General features: G+C 43.8%; 1 protein-coding gene across 1 annotated transcript in view; it reads right to left on the bottom strand.

The window, feature by feature from the left end:
* Positions 1–305: 305 nt before the first annotated feature.
* Positions 306–17,041, bottom strand: part of SH2D6 (SH2 domain containing 6) — a 65,294-nt gene continuing 48,558 nt past the window's right edge. The window contains exons 12-16 of the mRNA XM_030202487.1: positions 16,869–16,911; positions 12,994–13,034; positions 8,379–8,462; positions 5,384–5,545; positions 306–2,309 (exon numbers count right to left, since the gene is read on the bottom strand). Of these exons, the coding sequence (XP_030058347.1) occupies positions 2,193–2,309; positions 5,384–5,545; positions 8,379–8,462; positions 12,994–13,034; positions 16,869–16,911 (447 nt within the window). The 3' untranslated portion in view covers positions 306–2,192. The remainder of the gene's footprint in view (positions 2,310–5,383; positions 5,546–8,378; positions 8,463–12,993; positions 13,035–16,868; positions 16,912–17,041) is intronic.

The raw sequence follows: 17,041 nt of genomic DNA, 5'->3' as shown, positions 1-17,041 counted from the left end.
GTCAAGGTGATTTCCATAATAAAAATTCAATAAATTCTGACAGTAATACCATAGAGAAGGAGCACAATAAACCCTTGTCATTCTTAACTTTTATGAGAGATCTACGTTTCCTATTATTTTTTTATTTAAAATGTCTTATTTCCATTGTGCATAGGGCTATAACCAGTAATTACATCAGTTGTTCTCAGCATTACATTTGATCAATCTTTCCCAACTTTCTGCATTATCTTTCATATCTTTCTGGGACCTGCCATTGGGCCTGAATAATATCCCGAATGTCTTGGTTAATAGGAAAGGATCTCCCTGAAGATCTGATTCCCTTGACCAACACATCTACCTTACGTATCTCAGAGACTACAGACTGCTCCTCCTCAAAATGGAGGGTGGAAGACACGAAAGAGATTAGCTCCTGCAGATCCTCCTTATGGAAGATCCTGACTACAGAAGGGTCGTCCCCCGAAGACAGGGGATCCACTCCTGATTCTGAAGTGACAGGGTCCTCCCAACAGCCCTCTGCCACTCCTTCCTCCTCCAGTAGGGGCAAATCCATCTCTGCCTCCCAGGCCAGATCATCTTCCGCCTCCTAGGAGACCCTAACCCTTTTTAAAGGGGCCAACTGTCTGTCAAGAACTGAGCGGTCAAACTTTGTGCCTGGATTTTGAACTCTGATGTATCCGAACACAGTCTTCTCAATTGTAAATACTGACTAATAGGTAAATTCATTTTTAGATTATGGGGATAACTGCCGAACTGTAGAAAGGTATTCCTTTCTAGGCTTACGGTACAGGGTGGTACTAGAACTATGGTCATGTCACACAGTCTACTCTCAGCCTTCTTAGAAACCTGCTGTAGTCACATTGTCTCTTTGTCTGTTGATTTGCACTCTTCACTTTTTGGCCCTCACTCAAGCCCCTTCTGTTTCTATCCATTTCCCCCTACCTGCCCTTAGCACTGCCCTCTGTCCTGAATAAGTTTCCATTCTCAGTGTTACTCCACTGCATGCATAGATTTAGAGATCTTACCTTGCTAAAATAAGTCAAATACAAATCTGGATTGTGATTTTGGGTTTAAATTACTTGCCTTTCCCAGCACCTGGCAGATTACAGTTCAGGTAACAGTGGATATTTCCCTGTTCCAATCTAAGGTCCCTGTTTACAACCTGATTTTCCCCATGGGAGAAAACATTTACTAAATGGGAGAAATTAGGTCACAGGGAGAAGCAGGAGATGAATCCTGGTTTCCCTGGTTCTCAGCCTGCTGCTCCAAACATTGGGCTCCCCCCTCCCCTTCCAGGCATTCCTATTAGTGACTCAGCAGTGGGGAGAAGTGTGGATTTCTCCCATTGGGAAAAAGGGACAAGATTTTCTATATTGGTGCCTCAGGAAGTCTCCCTCATTCATAGGGGTCTCATTATGTATGGGTTTTGTTTATCCCTTACCATCTACCTTTCAGCAAGGAGCTGTGAGGCATTACCTTGTGACTGAACCTGCTGGTTTCGCCTATGTAGAGAAAGCAGACAGAAAACGGCAGCCTGCAGCTCCTTCCCATCATACATTGGGCTCGAGTGCTGCTCCTGCTACACACTCTAAGATCCTAGGAAACAGCAGTGACCAGTCGCCTCCACCCAGTGCCCTCCTTCCTTCAGCCTGGGTAGAGAATTGTTGCCAAGCGCCACAATCTGATTCTATCACAACAGCTGCACTCACCTCAAAACTTTGTTTATTCAACCACTGTTTAACAGTTACAGTTTCAAGTCTAGATCCCCCCTACCTCCCAGCACACACAATTTTCCAAAAGCCCAGGCCCCATATTAGTGTCTGGCTTTGGATTTATGGATTAGAGTGTTATTCTTCATCCATCTGGTCTCATTAGGGCTTGAGCTGTTCTGGACTGAACTGGTTTGTAATAAGAAAGGAGAGCCCTGTGGAGCCTGTAAGATCAGTTATGTGCTAGAAGAGAGTCCTGAGAGCTCACTCTTACATTTTATAAGAACAAAGAAGATCTCAGCAAGCTAAGCCAGGCGAGTACTACACATTTGACTGGAGTGAGCTGTCTCAGCAAAGCTCAGCCTGTGCCAGCCTCCACCCCTCCGTGTGGGTGATAGGGGGAAGAAGAGGGCATTGTAGCACAGCTCTTAGGCGGGTCGGTACTGTGCTCTGTGACTGATGATGTCTCCCGGGTGGGTGGATGCGTCAGGGCTGCACTGGGCACAGCAGGATTGTTTGCTCCTTGGATGCATTCTGGCTGTCAATCAGTACAAGAGGGTGATCCTGGTAGTGTTGGATGATGCTGGAGATGCTGTCAAAGAGCTGTAGAGAGACAGAGATGTGAGAGAGACAAAGGCAAAGATAGCTTAACTAATGAATTGGGGGGGGGGGGAGGAAGTTGGCTTCAAAACAGAGCTGTGGCAACTGGAAAACTTTGCGTTTATGGGATGCCTCTGCTGGGTTATTCTATGGACTGGAGACTTAATTTTGCTTTTTAGGCAGAACTATTTCAACACCCAAAAGGCACTCCCTCCTCCCCCCCCCCCCCCCCCCCACGAGCCAGTCTGATAGACTTGAGAAACAGCTCAGCAGGAAACCAAACCTGTGGCTGCCAGGGATAGGCTCCAACATTCTCTAGCGACTCATGGTGTCAGTGCTCAAACTGCTGCATCCAAACTAGACCCCTCACCTAGAGAAAAGCTTCCGTCAGAAGACTCAGCTGAGCTGAGAATTGCTCTGCCCAAGTATTGACTAAGGGAGATGAAAGTGGGAGTCCCAAACCAACCAAAGAAAACCTAAAAGATGTTTTAGAGAAGAGTCTTTTGGATTTAAAATGTTCCTTTATTTTGCATTCCTTCCTCACATACCCGGCATTATCACTGTAGCAATGTCCTTGCTTGGCTCAGAGTTATACATCAAGGTTTCTTCTGGAACCCTGCAATCACTGGCTCTGCATCTGGCCACTAGGTGTCGCCTTTAAGCAATGACCATTACACTTTCCTCCCCACTCTGCCCCAAGGGGCTGTAACAGTTCTCCTGCCCCACTGACCTAGGAGAGGAAGATCTTGCTTGAGTATTAACGGAGGGTCTTTCAGATGGCAATGCACAGTACATGCCACCCCCGTACCACCAGGCTAGCTGGCAAACAGGGACTTAACGCGTATGATGGAAGCAAAGACTCAGAAGGTTTAGAGCTTCAAATGTAATAATAGATTCTGTTAAAGTATATAGTAGGTCACGTCCTTGATTAATTAGTTGATTGTCCAAGACAACTTAGAGTTAAAAAGGAAGATGGAAATTTTTTTAATTTTCTATGAGATACAGGAATAGTAGTTGCTTTCCTTTACTGGCATTTTTTGGAGGACCTGACATTTTTTGTGACTCTAAACTTAAGACTATGAAAAAGCTAGTCTATTCCTTTTTGAAACCCAATATAAAGCTAGTTTAAGCCATCCTCACAGAATATGAAAATCACTTAGTTTCTAAAATAATAGTTTCTAATAGAGGACTTAGACTTCCTTAATTAACACTTTGTTTCAAGATAAGATTGTTATTCATAGAATATTAGACAAAGGGGAAATTATTCTAGCCATTTGAATTGAGTGTGTTAAATTTTCCCAAAGTACTAGGTCAATCCCCTTTGGAGACTTGGAAGTAGTACTTAGTGGAGATTTTGAATATGCCTACTTCCAATTTGCCACCTTTTAATAAAGCATATTTTCTTTCCAGTAAGAGTAATAAATAGAAATAAAACAAGAAAAGAAAATAAGATAAGTTAACTTAATACATTTTTTGATGAACTTTCAAAGTTAACCCCCTTCTTCAGATCATAAATTCTCAATTTGTGATCCGAAGAAGGGTTACCTTCAAAAGCTCATTCAAAAAAATGTATTTAGTTCAACTTAAAAAAAAGTATCATCTTATTTTCTTTTGTTTGTCTTGTTTTATTTCTATTTATTACCTTTAAAAGTGGACTAACACAGCTACTCCACCACTTCTTCCAGTAAGAGAAAATCAAGAATCCCAAGGAAATGAAGCATTGGATGTATCAGCAATCTTAGAATCATCTAGTCATGAAGTTCAGGATAGATATACATTGTTGGTTAGCAGGGCCGCCGAGTGCCGGTGCCAGGCCTGGGACAAGGCCCCCCCCGGCCCCCCCCCCCGAGGTCGCTGCCCACCTGAAGTCGCCGGGCCCCCCCCCCCTCCACCCGCTACCGGGCCCGGAACTAACCTTAAGTCTTCTTCTTTCACTTCGCGTAAGCAGCAGCAGGGCAGACTTCTCCTCCTTCCTTCCGTGCCCCGCCCTCGCAGACGTTACGTCAGGCGAAGGTGGGACACGGAAGGAAGGAGTGGCCTGCCCTGCTGCTGCTTGCGCAAAGTGAAAGAAGGAGACTTAAGGTTAGTTCCGGAGCGAGGAGAGGAGGAGCGAGGGGGGCCTGGGGACTTTTGTCCCCCCTGTCCCCCCCTCTCGGCTGCCCTGTTGGTTAGTTGTGCTTTTGAACAGGACCTAAACTTGCTTATGTGCGTATACTTAAAAAAAAATCTACATCTTTTTTTTAAATTTGTGACAAAGAATATGGACATTCCCAGATGTATTGCATACAATGAATCTGCATTCAGATTCATTGTAAATTGTTCTTTCCTTGAGACAAGACATTTTGTCTTTGGTACTAATTTTTTTCTTTCTTATCCCTGCACGTGTTTGATCTGCTATTCTGGGGATAAATATCTTTTCTATGTTCCAGATCAACTAAGGTCTTCTCTTGATTTAAAGAAAGCGTCTATTTCATCAGCTAATCCTGTACCTCCTTATTGAGTCTTAAGGATAGGAAGGGAAGAATGTTACATTAAGCCTATTTGATTTAACTTGTTTCCTTTTTAAAATAACTCCACTATTTTATGGCTCCATCCTCCTTTATTGTGGTCTAAATTGATTGGGGGTTATGTTCTCAACTTTTGCTTTGTACTTAATGTTGATTATTCCTTTAATTAAATATGGTCTATCTCCCTATCAAGATTTCTGTAACAAATGGATACTTGTAAATATTTCAAAATTTCAATAAATACAAAATAAAAAACATTTCCTTCAAAATGTCACTGTCTTGAGTATACAAATATTTTGTGTTTGTTTTCTGTGTTAACCTGCAAAATGTAGAATTAGGCATATGTTAAAACTCAGCACATATGACCACTATGAAATAAATCAAGGAATGTGGATCAGATCAAAATCCCATGACATCAAAAACCTCTGTGGTGATGGGATTCACACAGGGAACATAGTCCTGTGACTCATCAAACTCTTTATCAGCTATCATGGAATACACATACTCAAATTTAAATATATTCATAAATATGCAAACACCACTTTTATCAAAAACTTTATAGTGACTCACCTCTTCATAGGCTTTACCCTCTTTTCCCAGAGCATAAGACTGACTGCTTGCCACGTAACGGATGGGAATATTGTAGACATATCCCTTGTACAGAACCACTAATGTGTATGGCTGCTTGCTGGAGCCAAGGCCAGAGCTATGTCGCACCATATATGAGCCATCCTGCCGGGAAAGAAATCACAGTAAGAGGTAGAAACTGTTTTAAAAACACTGCTGAAGTGAAGACTACTACACAGTCAGTCATGGACACCCTTCACAGGCAGCACTGAACTGATGACCTCTCTCTAAGGAGGCTGAAATGAAGTAATGAAAGGCCTCAAAATCTGTATGCACCCCTTTGGGAAATCAGCACCTTCCCATTGTCATTGGCTCATACAGGATACCACACCATGTCTGACTGAACTGGGTCTCTCTTCCTAGCCAAATGTATATAAAAGTATTTAAGAAGGGAAGGAAGCATTAATTTTGAAAACTGTGATCCATGTGCATATAGTTAAAAAGTAATAAAGAAAATAAAAATCAATCATGTTATTCTATCAGTTGATGGAGTGTTAATTAAAAAAAAAGTATTACAAACTAGAATAATTATCTGTTCTGGGTGTGTGCAGGAAGCCCTGAGCTGCTGGTCACTAGTGTGGTTACCTGGTTACTTGGCTGCTGATTCAAAAGCTGACTGGATAACTGGACTTCAGAAGCACACTCATAAGAACCCCTTATAAGAGGCCTGGGAAAGCTATGCTTCTCAGCCCCAACTTCCATATTTCTCCCTCCCACTGCTTTCCTGGGACCTGCAGTAGTGTTCAAAACAGAAGAGGCATGGGACAGTTGCCCCTGTGAACGCCACTGCTGGCTCTGCTGGTCCCACCACTCTGACAGCCTTGCAGTTTCAGAGGGGCAAGACCAACAGTCAGCAGTGGCATGCACAGAAGGTATGAGGCTGTGTGTCTTTTCTGTTTTGAGCAGTGCCGCAGGTCCTGGGAAGGAAATGGCAGACATACGGTGGGGGGAGGGGGAAGTTGCATACTGAAGATATTGGATAAAAGGGAGAGAGAAGAGTCAGTGAAAGATTGAGAATAAGGGAAGGGGACTGAGAAAAAAATGGAAAGCTGTAGGTATACACGTTAAGAGGGAGACTGAAGATTAGGTAGTAAGAAAAATTAAAGGTAAATATCAAAGTCTGAGCTTGATGTAGTGGTGGAAGTGAAGACTGCAGGGAAAAATGACAAATGGAGACTTGGAAACAGTTAAGAGAAGACACAGGAAAGTAAGAACCAGACACAGAGACCCCAACGTAATCAGAAAAATTAAAGGTCCAGACAATGAAGGTGAAAAAATAATTGTATTTTTACTTTAGGATAAATGTAGTGTGGCAGCCATGTTAGTTCACTTAAAAGGTTAATAAAATAAAACAAAAAATGGAAAATATGGGAATACCTTTTTATTGGAGTAACTTGATACATTTTTTTTACGAGCTTTCAGGGGCCAAAACCTCCTTCCTCAGGTCAGGACAAAATCAGGCCATGTGTATAGTGTACTGTGTTTTGGTCTGTAGTTTTTGGGCTTTCTTATCAATAAGAACAAAGGCTGGGGATCTGGTGCAGGAGCCTTCAGTTTCAAGTGCTCACATAGTGCTTGGACATTTTCTTCTGTTATAACTATCCTCTACCTGGGCACAGACATTGCACTGGTGGCCCTCTCTGGAGCTTAGTACACTTGTATCCCAAAGTAGGTGGTGTCATTGAGTAATGACTGAATTTTCTCCTCCCCTTCACAGGACATCTCAGCTCCAGCCAGAAATCTATATAGTTTTGTACAATTAGTTCTTTCATTCATTTTCTAAGTGGTCAGTTTGGGTTTCCAACTCATTCAGAAGCAGCCTCTGTTGAAGACTCATGGAATCACACCCCATTTGTAACTACCCATTCCCCCTCCTCTATCTACCTAGCTAGCTCATTCACTACACTAATAGCCATGGGTCAAAAGCATCGGTGTAGATTCCCCGTTTAGTTTTTTGTTTTTTTGGGGGGGGGAGTGGGAGGTGAGAAGTAGGGTGGTATATTACTGTGTGGGGAGAGGAGCTAATTAATTGCCAGCTCTGGAGGGGGGAGGAGGGCACCATCCCACATGATCCCCCATCCCTCCCCCAAACTATGCCTAAGGAGTCGTACAGGAACCATGTGCACCAGAGCCCCTTCCTGAACTCTTCAATCACGGACCTTAAAATATAGAGCTATGAGATGTCAGTACTGCACAACCGACTCCCTCCTTCCTCCATCAGCAGAGGACTGGCCTGCCATGGACAGTTTACCGTTCATTCCTGTCAGGACTGAGCAGAGCTTTCACAGAGGCATTTAACCTGTACTGCTGCTATCACATTTCAAGATGATACAGCAAGGCCATGGGCCCTGATGGGAGGTGCAGGAACACATACACACACACACACACACACAGAGTCATCCTCTGCCAGTACAATGCTTAAAATGCAATCTAGTGCAGATACAGATTTTTTTCAATGGAATTTTGACTGACTCTTAAATAGGTTTTTAAGAAGTCAATTTGCACATCTACCAGTCATAAGCCATCTAGTGAACTGTGACTTTTAGAAACTGGAGAGAAAAAAGGAGTTGAACTGTAAAGTCAGAAAGAATGACCGAAATTAGCAAGAATGAACTTTTCATTAAAATGTAAGGATCTCCTTCCCCTCTGCTGTGCCCCGAGTTAATTGGCCACTCAGAATTCTTTCATTTTTGAATCTGGGAAAGCCTAGAATGATCCAATCTTATCTTTTCGGGGAAAATTATTTCATCTCTACTTCAAGCTAAAGATATACTGAATAAACAGAGTAAGAGGCCTTTATTCTGGTGTTTAGATGTGAGTATTGGTATTGCATAACCCTGATATATATATAGAGCTTACAGCAGATCATATGCCACTAGCTGGACCTGGAAAGGGCCAGTGAGAGGCTGGAGATGCAGTCCAGATCCTGTGCACTTACCTTGCTGACCTTGAGCAGGGCACTCTCAGCTGCATTGCGGGTGCAGTGACCTCCATACCAGGCTTTATTCACCACACTGGCATCCTGCAGAAAGCATAAAGCAGACTGAGCATAGGCTAGCTGGTGACATCTCCTGGCTCCGATGAGTTGATTCAGTCGATGGACACTTAGTTCTACATCTATGCAGATGATGTGCAGCTACTCAAAACCATTGAGCCTAACTTACCTACAGCCCGGAATAAACTGATTACCTTTCTAACATACATTCAAGAATAGGCTAAACACAACAAACTTTGGCTGAACCCAAGTAAAACCGAGCTTCTCTGGGTCCCTAACACAAGTGGAAACATATCTGACATCAAAATCTCTTTTGGAAAGTACAGACTCTCTCCTCTAATCACAAGTCAGGAACCTTGGAATACAGTTATAGATTCAACACTTACTCTGATTCCCCAAATCCAAGCAACCCTCAAGAACTGCTTCTACTATTTGTGACAAATACGCTACCTCTCTTCTTACATTGGGAAGGTAAATCTTATCCCAATTGTGCATGTCATGATAACATCAAGACTGGATTACTGTAATGCATTCTACACTGGTCTGACTACAAAGGGTTTGCACCAGCTCCAATTGATTCAGAATGCTTCAGCAAGACTAATAGAAGGTTGCAAGCGACATGACCACATCATACCATTTTTGCAAAAACTTCACTACCAATACAATACAGGGCTAAATTTAAAACTGTCTGATCTTCAAGGTCCTTAAAGGAAATGGCCCAGAGTACTTGAAGAACAGGATCACCTTCTACACACCTCCAAGGACACTAAGGTCCTCCCAAGGAGTATCCCTAACCACACCCTCTCCAAAAGACATTGCACAATGTGAAACCCGCAAGCAAGCCTTCTCCAGAGTAGCCCCTATACCCTGGAAAGCTGAACTCAACACAAGACTATCTGTAATTCAGGAAACTGGTGAAAGCTTGACTCATCAACCAGGCCTTTAATGGAAGAAGTAACTAACTTGTTAATCTCACATATACATACCGCAGCAGGACATAATTATCTACTCCTACCCTAGCTGAGATAATATTTAATCACCTCTCTGATCTCGTATGCAACTTTCTTAAATTAGTCCCCTTATTTTCTAACTCCTCTTACCTATCTATATGTTCCATCTTTGCTTACACCCTACACTGTCTATTAAAATGTTTTATTACATATTGTGTTGACATTGTAAGTAGTATACTGTGCCATACTTTGTATTGTTATTTGAATATTTTTACTGCTATAATTGTCTATTCCTTATGTTTACTTTATTCTTACTGTACACCGTCTTGAGTGAATTCCTTCAAAAAGGTAGTAGAGAGATCAATAGATTAAGAGATAGATTTCCTAATTCATTCACATCATCCTACCACACTTCACCTTCCTAGCTGTCAGTTGGATGCCATACCACACCAGTGTCTGAGTGTCATGCCACACTACAAGTAACTAAATCATCCCACTGAGGTGGCAGAAGTAAATATCTAACATGTGACTGAGCCTGAGGAAGTGAGCACAGTGGAAAGGAGAGTTAGCCAGGGCGCAGATCCAGATCCAGGAGGCTGGAAGCACATAGTGACAGCAGGACTCAGGTACTCGGCATCCAGTAGTTAGTACTGACATGCAAAGAATTCTTGATTTCCCATACAGTCTCTCACTACACCAGTGGTCTCCAACATGCAGCTCACTCAGTCCATTTTTGCGGCCTTCATATCCAGTGAACCCTGCTGATTCTGTGGCTAGAGATAAGGCCCCATGAAGCTCCACTGGGCCACATGTACCTGCGTGGTCACACTGATGCACTGTTAATCTGGTCGTGAGCCCTTGAGCCCAGGCCGAGGCCTAACATAAGATCTTGGCCAAGTCCTAGGGTAGACCAAACAGGCACTATGCACAACCCCAGCCACCAAGCCCCGCACACACAGGACAAACAACTAGCACCACCAGAAAATGGGAGATACAGCATTCATGCGGGCCTCACGGCCTATCGGGAACCCATGCGTACAGAGTCCAAGCGTGCGGGCCTCACAGCCGAACAGGAACCCAATCATACACTGGGAAGGGAGAAAGAACAACGAGGGGTCCCCGGAGTGACTGGAGCACAAGCAAAGGACACAGCGCTAGCTGGAGTCACAAGGAAGAGGGAGACAGACAGAAGCTTCTATAGGAATACACAAGGCTGTGCCACAGAGCAGTCAAGGATAAAGGAAGCCACTCAAGGGAACACTCTAGGCTGTACCATACAGCACACAAAGGTAAAGGGAAACCATCTATAAGAATACACAAAGCTGTGCCACACAGCACACAAGGATAAAGGGAATCCACACACAAGAATGCACAGGCTGGCCCCACAACACACAAGGCTAAAGGGAACTGCTTATAGGGATATACAAGGCTGTGCCACAGAGCACTCATGGTAAAGGGAAGAGTAAACAAACAGAGAAAGTTGCCTTAAGAAACACAGATCAAATAAGGAGCACTGATCACCAGAATCAGGAGATAGACTCAGCAAACAAAGGGGGAAACAGGCTAAGGGAAAAGGCTACTCCTGAAACACTGAACTGCAGGAAGTAGGGCTACATGGCAGACAAAGGTGAGGCAAGCAAAGGGAAACTAAAACAAACAAACAGGAGCAAAAACAAGGACAGGGAGGCTGCCAACAGGGGCAGGTCTACAGGGAGCAGAGCCTAAGCTTAGCACAAAAAGGGAGCACAGAGAGAAAGGAAACGTAATCAAACAAACAAGAACATACAAGGAACAAGCTTACCACAGACAGCACAACACCAGACAGCAGGGAACAGACAAGGTGCAATGAAATACTACTACTACTACTTAACATTTCTATAGTGCTACTAGGTTAGGCAGCGCTGTACAGTTTAACAAAGAAGGCCAGTCCCTGCTCAAAGGAGCTTACAATCTAAAGGACGATATGTCAAGTTGGGGTAGTCTAGATTTCCTCAATGGAGGTATAATGGTTATGTGCCGAAGGCGACATCGAAGAGGTGGGCTTTGAGTAAGGATTTGAAGATGGGCAGGGAGGGGGCTTGACGTATGGGCTCAGGGAGTTTATTCCAAGAATAGGGTGAGATGAGGCAGAAAGGGCGGAGCCTGGAGTTGGCGGTGGTGGAGAAGGGTACTGAGAGGAGGGATTTGACCTGTGAGCAGAGTTTCGGGTACGAACGTAAGGGGAGATGAGGGTAGAGAGGTAATGAGGGGCTGCAGATCGAGTGCATTTGTAGGTAAGTAGGAGAAGCTTGAACTGTATGTGGTACCTGATCGGAAGCCAGTGACTTGAGGAGACAATCAAACTCATGCTGGGAATACCCAGCAAACACGCACAGAATCAACAAGCTAGGAGGAGAGTAAGCAAAACTCCAATGTATACGCAAATTGCCCTAGCACAAACAGAGAGAGAGAAGCAGACATCAGCTGACAGCAATCAAACGCTAAAGCAAATGTTGTAGGGAGAGGTAAGGTTAAGTAGTTCTTGGCTTCTGACTTCTGCAGCTACAGAGGTCAGCTCAATCCCTGACAGGCCAATGAGAAATGAGTTCCAGCCATTCCCCTGCCTGTTTAGCAGAGCGGGTTCCAGCCATTCCTCTGCCTGTTTAGCAGAATCATAACATGTGCATACATGCACACAAATGCCAATCGACTCACCTCTCCCTGTGCATGCATGCATTTGCATGCAAATCAATGTGACCACGCACATGCGACCCAGCAGAGCTTCACGTGGACAACTTTCAGACAAAGTTTTACCCACATATTTCACTTTGAAAACAGGTGAGACAACATTGCTTTTTTGTCCTTGACTATTATTTTGGATTTTTCCACCCAAAATGCAAGATATTTGTAAGACAACCCCCCTCCCCCCCCCCCCCCCCCCCCCCCCGGTACATTTTTGTTCTTTTACTTCCAGAAGACTTTTAAGGATAAAAATAATTTCTTTCCTTTGGGCTCATGTGGGATGGGAAGGATTAATAGTAACACAGAAACAGAGTATCATTTATCCTTGTAGAATCAAAATTAGTATTTAAGATTACATTTGTAAGCCTGAGCTGATTAGGATTTAAATATATGGAGTGAAGGATTGGCCTAGTGGTTAGAGCACTGTCTTGACATCCAGAGGTGGCCAGTTCAAATCCCACTGCTGCTCCTTGTGATCATGGGCAAGTCACTTAACCCTCCATTGCCTCAGGTACAAACTTATGAACCTTCCAGGGACAGAGAAATACCCAGTGTACCTGAATATAACTCACCTTGAGTTACTGATGAAAAAGGTGTGAGTAAAATCCAAGTAAATAAAATCTTTTGGTGGTCCCCGGAGCTCTGTAGTGTCCACTTTGCGGCCCTTTACATAAAAAAGGTAGGAGACCACTGTCCTACACTAATACTGCTTTTTTTTTTTTAACCCTTACCTGCCTCTTCATTACCCAGTCTTTCTCCACAGTTTTTACCTGATGCTCCTTTTCTCCCCAGCTCCCCACATCATCCCCTCATTCTGCCTACCCCTCTTCTCTTCCACTATCCTTCTCCCCTGCTAAAAGTTCCCCATCTGTAGCAGCTGCTCTCACCTCTGATGTGTTTTCAGGAGTCACAACTTGAGGCTTTGTGCCTGAAAGGATGAAGAAACACATAGTCAGAGCCATTCTAAATGTAAGATGCAGGGGGTTGGGGCGAGTGCAATGCAGAGCTACACTGCAGGGACATGATGAAGGGATCAGAGCTCTTAAAAGATCATCACAGATGTATTAAGTTAGTCCAATAAAATCATTACACCATTTCTACACACAAATTGCAAAATAGTTAATGGTTTTTAGAGCTGTTATAAGCATTAGACAATCTAGGTGGTTCGTGGTTGCCTACAACACAACTGGGTGGCAGTGTAGCTGCAATCAAACTCTACTGTTGGTGTTATCTTTTACTGCTAAACGGCAGCAGGGAGCATGGGGAGTGGAGATAAAAGAGGTGCTAACCCCTGGTGCCCTAACCAGATGCTTGTGTTCTGAGGAATGGTTCTCCCATGAAAGCAAGCAGCAGCCAGGAGGGAAGAGAAATGCTGCTGTGCAGTGCAGTCTGTACTGAGCACCACTGGTAGCATGCAGGAAGAGAGCAAGAGGATGGATGTTGGGGGGGGGGGAGGGGGGAATCTGGATGCTGCCCTGGTAACTGGGAGAAGGGAAAGAGGAGAGGGAAACTGGATGCTATTCCAAAGAAAAAGCAGAAGGGAGGTGGATGCTGCTGTTAGACGTGGAGAAATATGGGGGGGGGGGGGGGGGGGGGGGGGAGGGAAGGAGAAAAGGATAATGCTTTGCTGGAGCTGCTCGCCACTGAAAGAGGCAGTGCTGTTTTTACAAGGTAATCCACTCGGACAATGGCTATTTAACTGGTACACTCCTTTGAAATGTTACTTCAGGGTGAGCCCAGACAGTGTAGATCGATTTCTCAGGTGTATGAAATACTGCATAGACAAGATGGCACTTATCCTAAGTATGTTATTACTTGGGGAAAGGGATTTTACAGATAAGGATTGACAAGCTATTCACTCATATATTTTTCACACTTCTATTTCAGCCAAACTCATAGAAAATGGGCTAAAATTATTATATAGATGTTACCTCTCTCCCTCTAAGACGTCTCTCTTTCATCTTTCTTTGGGGAATTTATATTGGAGGGGCTGTGGTGGAGTGGGTACCTACTTTCATATTTGGTGGGAATGTCCCTTGATTCATACTTTTGGGAGCAATGTACTTGGATATTCACTACAGTGTTTGCTTTTCCCATTAAGGCGGATCCTGCTTTGTTTTTGCACATTTCTCTGGTGGTATGGTGCCACCTGAATTGTCCAAAGTCTTTGTTTCCATATTTGACAAGTATTAGACGAGAGCTGGCTAGAAGATGGAAATCTAAATTGATACCTTCACAGCAAGAGATTCTTCCAGCACTGTGGGACGTATACTATATGGGCAAATTGACTGCTATTCATCGAGAAAGACTGTCCAGTTTTGAAAAATTGTGGGCGCCTTTTATGGCCTGGTATCTGAGCTAGAAGATTAAGAAATAATGAGCCATGGGGAGGTAGGGAGAACATTTTTGTGCTCTCTCTTTTGGTTTTCTACTTGATTTCCCCCCCCCCCCCCCTTGTGTATTGCTCTCCATTGTTACCTTAGTATTAGGGGGTTTGGGGGGGAGATGGGGGGTTTGGAGGGGGAGGGAAGCTTTAAGGGGGAACAGCTTAAACTACATTAAATATTTCAATAAAGATCAATTTAAGAAAAAGGAAAAAGAAAAGAAAGAGGCAGTGTTATGCCAGAGGCACTGATGGTGGGGAAAAGAGGAGGATACTGTGCAGAGTATTGGTGGGGGGGGGAGATAGAAAAAATAGGGATGGATATTGCCACTGCTGTGCAAAGTATGGGGGAGGAAAGACAAAAGGAGTGAAAGGATGCTGTGCTAGAGCTTCTGTGTGTGGGAGGGGAGGAAGAATGGAGAAGTGGCACAAGGCTGAATGTTAATCTAGGGCATCTAACATCCATGCACTGACACTGTGTATCATCACTGCCTTCTCTTAGGGCTCCATTGCAGGTCTCATCACCATCCCCTCCCAGACTATGGGATGGATTTGGTGCAGCAGATCTTGAGGGTTACATACCCCATGAAGGCAGATTACTGCCTCTTACATCACAAGCCTCTGGGGATTAAACCTCTTCAACACAGGTTACCCACACACTTAATTACTGCTGCCAGATTGGCGGCCGTTGGCAGTGGCTTGGAAGAAGCCAGTGGTTCCGACTTTGGAGGTGGTCCTGCAGAAGTTGAATTATTTCTGTTTAATGTCGGAGTCGACAGCCCTAAAAATGGACATCTTGCTAAGTTTCATCGTATTTGGGGTTATTATCAATCCTGGAGATCTGGTAAAGTTTACTGACTTATGTAGCAGTCTCTATGCAGTGCCTGCTGTGGACACTTGATGCATATTAGAGTTTTGCCCCTTATCTCAGTTACACAAGGGGAACCCTAGATCATTTGGTTTTGGGAAGTGGGTGGGAGATTGGGGGGGGTATTATGTTGTATGAAGAGTTTGCTATATTTTTTAAATTATATGGATTTCTATTTCTGTAACTTTTGCAATAAAGATTTTGAAAGCAAAAAAAAAAAAAAAAAAAGAAAAAGGACAGGGGAGGACCTGGAGAAAGAGAACTGGGACAAAGATGTGGCCAACAATTCAAAGTCTCAGTTACAGCCTCCCCAGTGGAAAATGGACTAAAGTCTTACATAGATGGTATATGATACCGGAGAGGCTGCATAAAATGTACTCTTGGTGCCAAAGCAGTATTGGTGCAAATATGGACAAGTGGGGTGCATGTTTCAGATTTGGCGGCCCTGCCCTATGATAAGGCTAGGCGTTGATACAGGAATAGATCCTAAAGTTTGTCTTCTCCATTGGAAACCAGAGTGTTCCAAGAGAAGAATGGATACTAGTGGGTGTGCCTCATAGCAATGCAATGTGATATTACTAGAGCATGGAAAACCAGAAGGACCCTATATTAGCAGATTTTTGTAATGGGTTATGGAGTGTATATGCACTGGGTAAAGTGACAACCATTAAAAGGTGTTCTGACTAGGTATTTGGAGATATGGGAACCCTATATAGCATGGCACATTCTAAAGGAACAGCAAGAATCCCACATGATCTCGGTCAAGTCACTTACCCCTCCAGTGCTTCAGGTACAAACTTAGAATGTGAGCCCTCCACAGACAGGGAAATACCTAGTGGACCTGAATATAACTCACCTTGAGCTACTACTGAAAAGGTGTGTGAGCTAAATCCCCAATTAAGAAAGGACATTTAGGATTATAATAATGCTTATGGAACAGTTGAGCTGGGACTAATGCTGAGAGCAGTGTGACGGCATCTTCAGCCATACCAAACAATTAGGCACCTGAAACTCATTGTATTTTAACGAGGCATATAAGTAAGGAGAAGGGAATGAGGAGGATGGATGTTAGCAGGAGAGAATTCTATACAACCACTGGTACCATGTTGAAAAAGTGAAAAATAAAGTTAACAAAAGACACAAGGGGAAGAATCTCTGTATAGCTGTGAATGAGTGCTCATGAGTCATGGTACCACTTCCAGCCCAACTGGAACCAGGCCAGGGCTGGAATCTATGAAGGAATAGAAGGAGGAAACTGTGGGTTACAAAAGAAAAACAAAACTACGTGTATCTATTGAACACAGGGTGATACACTAAATGGGGTGAACTGACACAAGTGTAGCCCCAGTTCAGGTTTGTATGAAGCCTTGGGGATCCTGCTACTGCTGACAAGGTGAAATCAGGTTACTATTTGTCTCTGCTGCTGTAAGAGACTGAAAAGTCCATACATAGTGAGGCTCAGGCTATCCATGGCAATATGCCCAGAGGGACACCATTTGTGCACACTGTACCTGGCTGACATGTACTCCGACTGTTCAGGGGTACCGCTGAGATCTAAAAAGGAAAAACACAATAAACAATTACAAACCAGTCAGGAAGAGGAGCCAAGAGGGGAGAAGTGTATCCTCCTTCCTCTTATTCCAGTTCAATGAATGATCTGAACCCTGACCTGCAAAACCCTCTG

This window comes from Microcaecilia unicolor, chromosome 4, assembly GCF_901765095.1.
Source record: "Microcaecilia unicolor chromosome 4, aMicUni1.1, whole genome shotgun sequence".
In the NCBI taxonomy this organism is placed as follows: Eukaryota; Metazoa; Chordata; class Amphibia; order Gymnophiona; family Siphonopidae; genus Microcaecilia; species Microcaecilia unicolor.
Note: the sequence above shows the minus strand (reverse complement) of the source record. Positions and strands in the feature narration are given on the sequence as shown.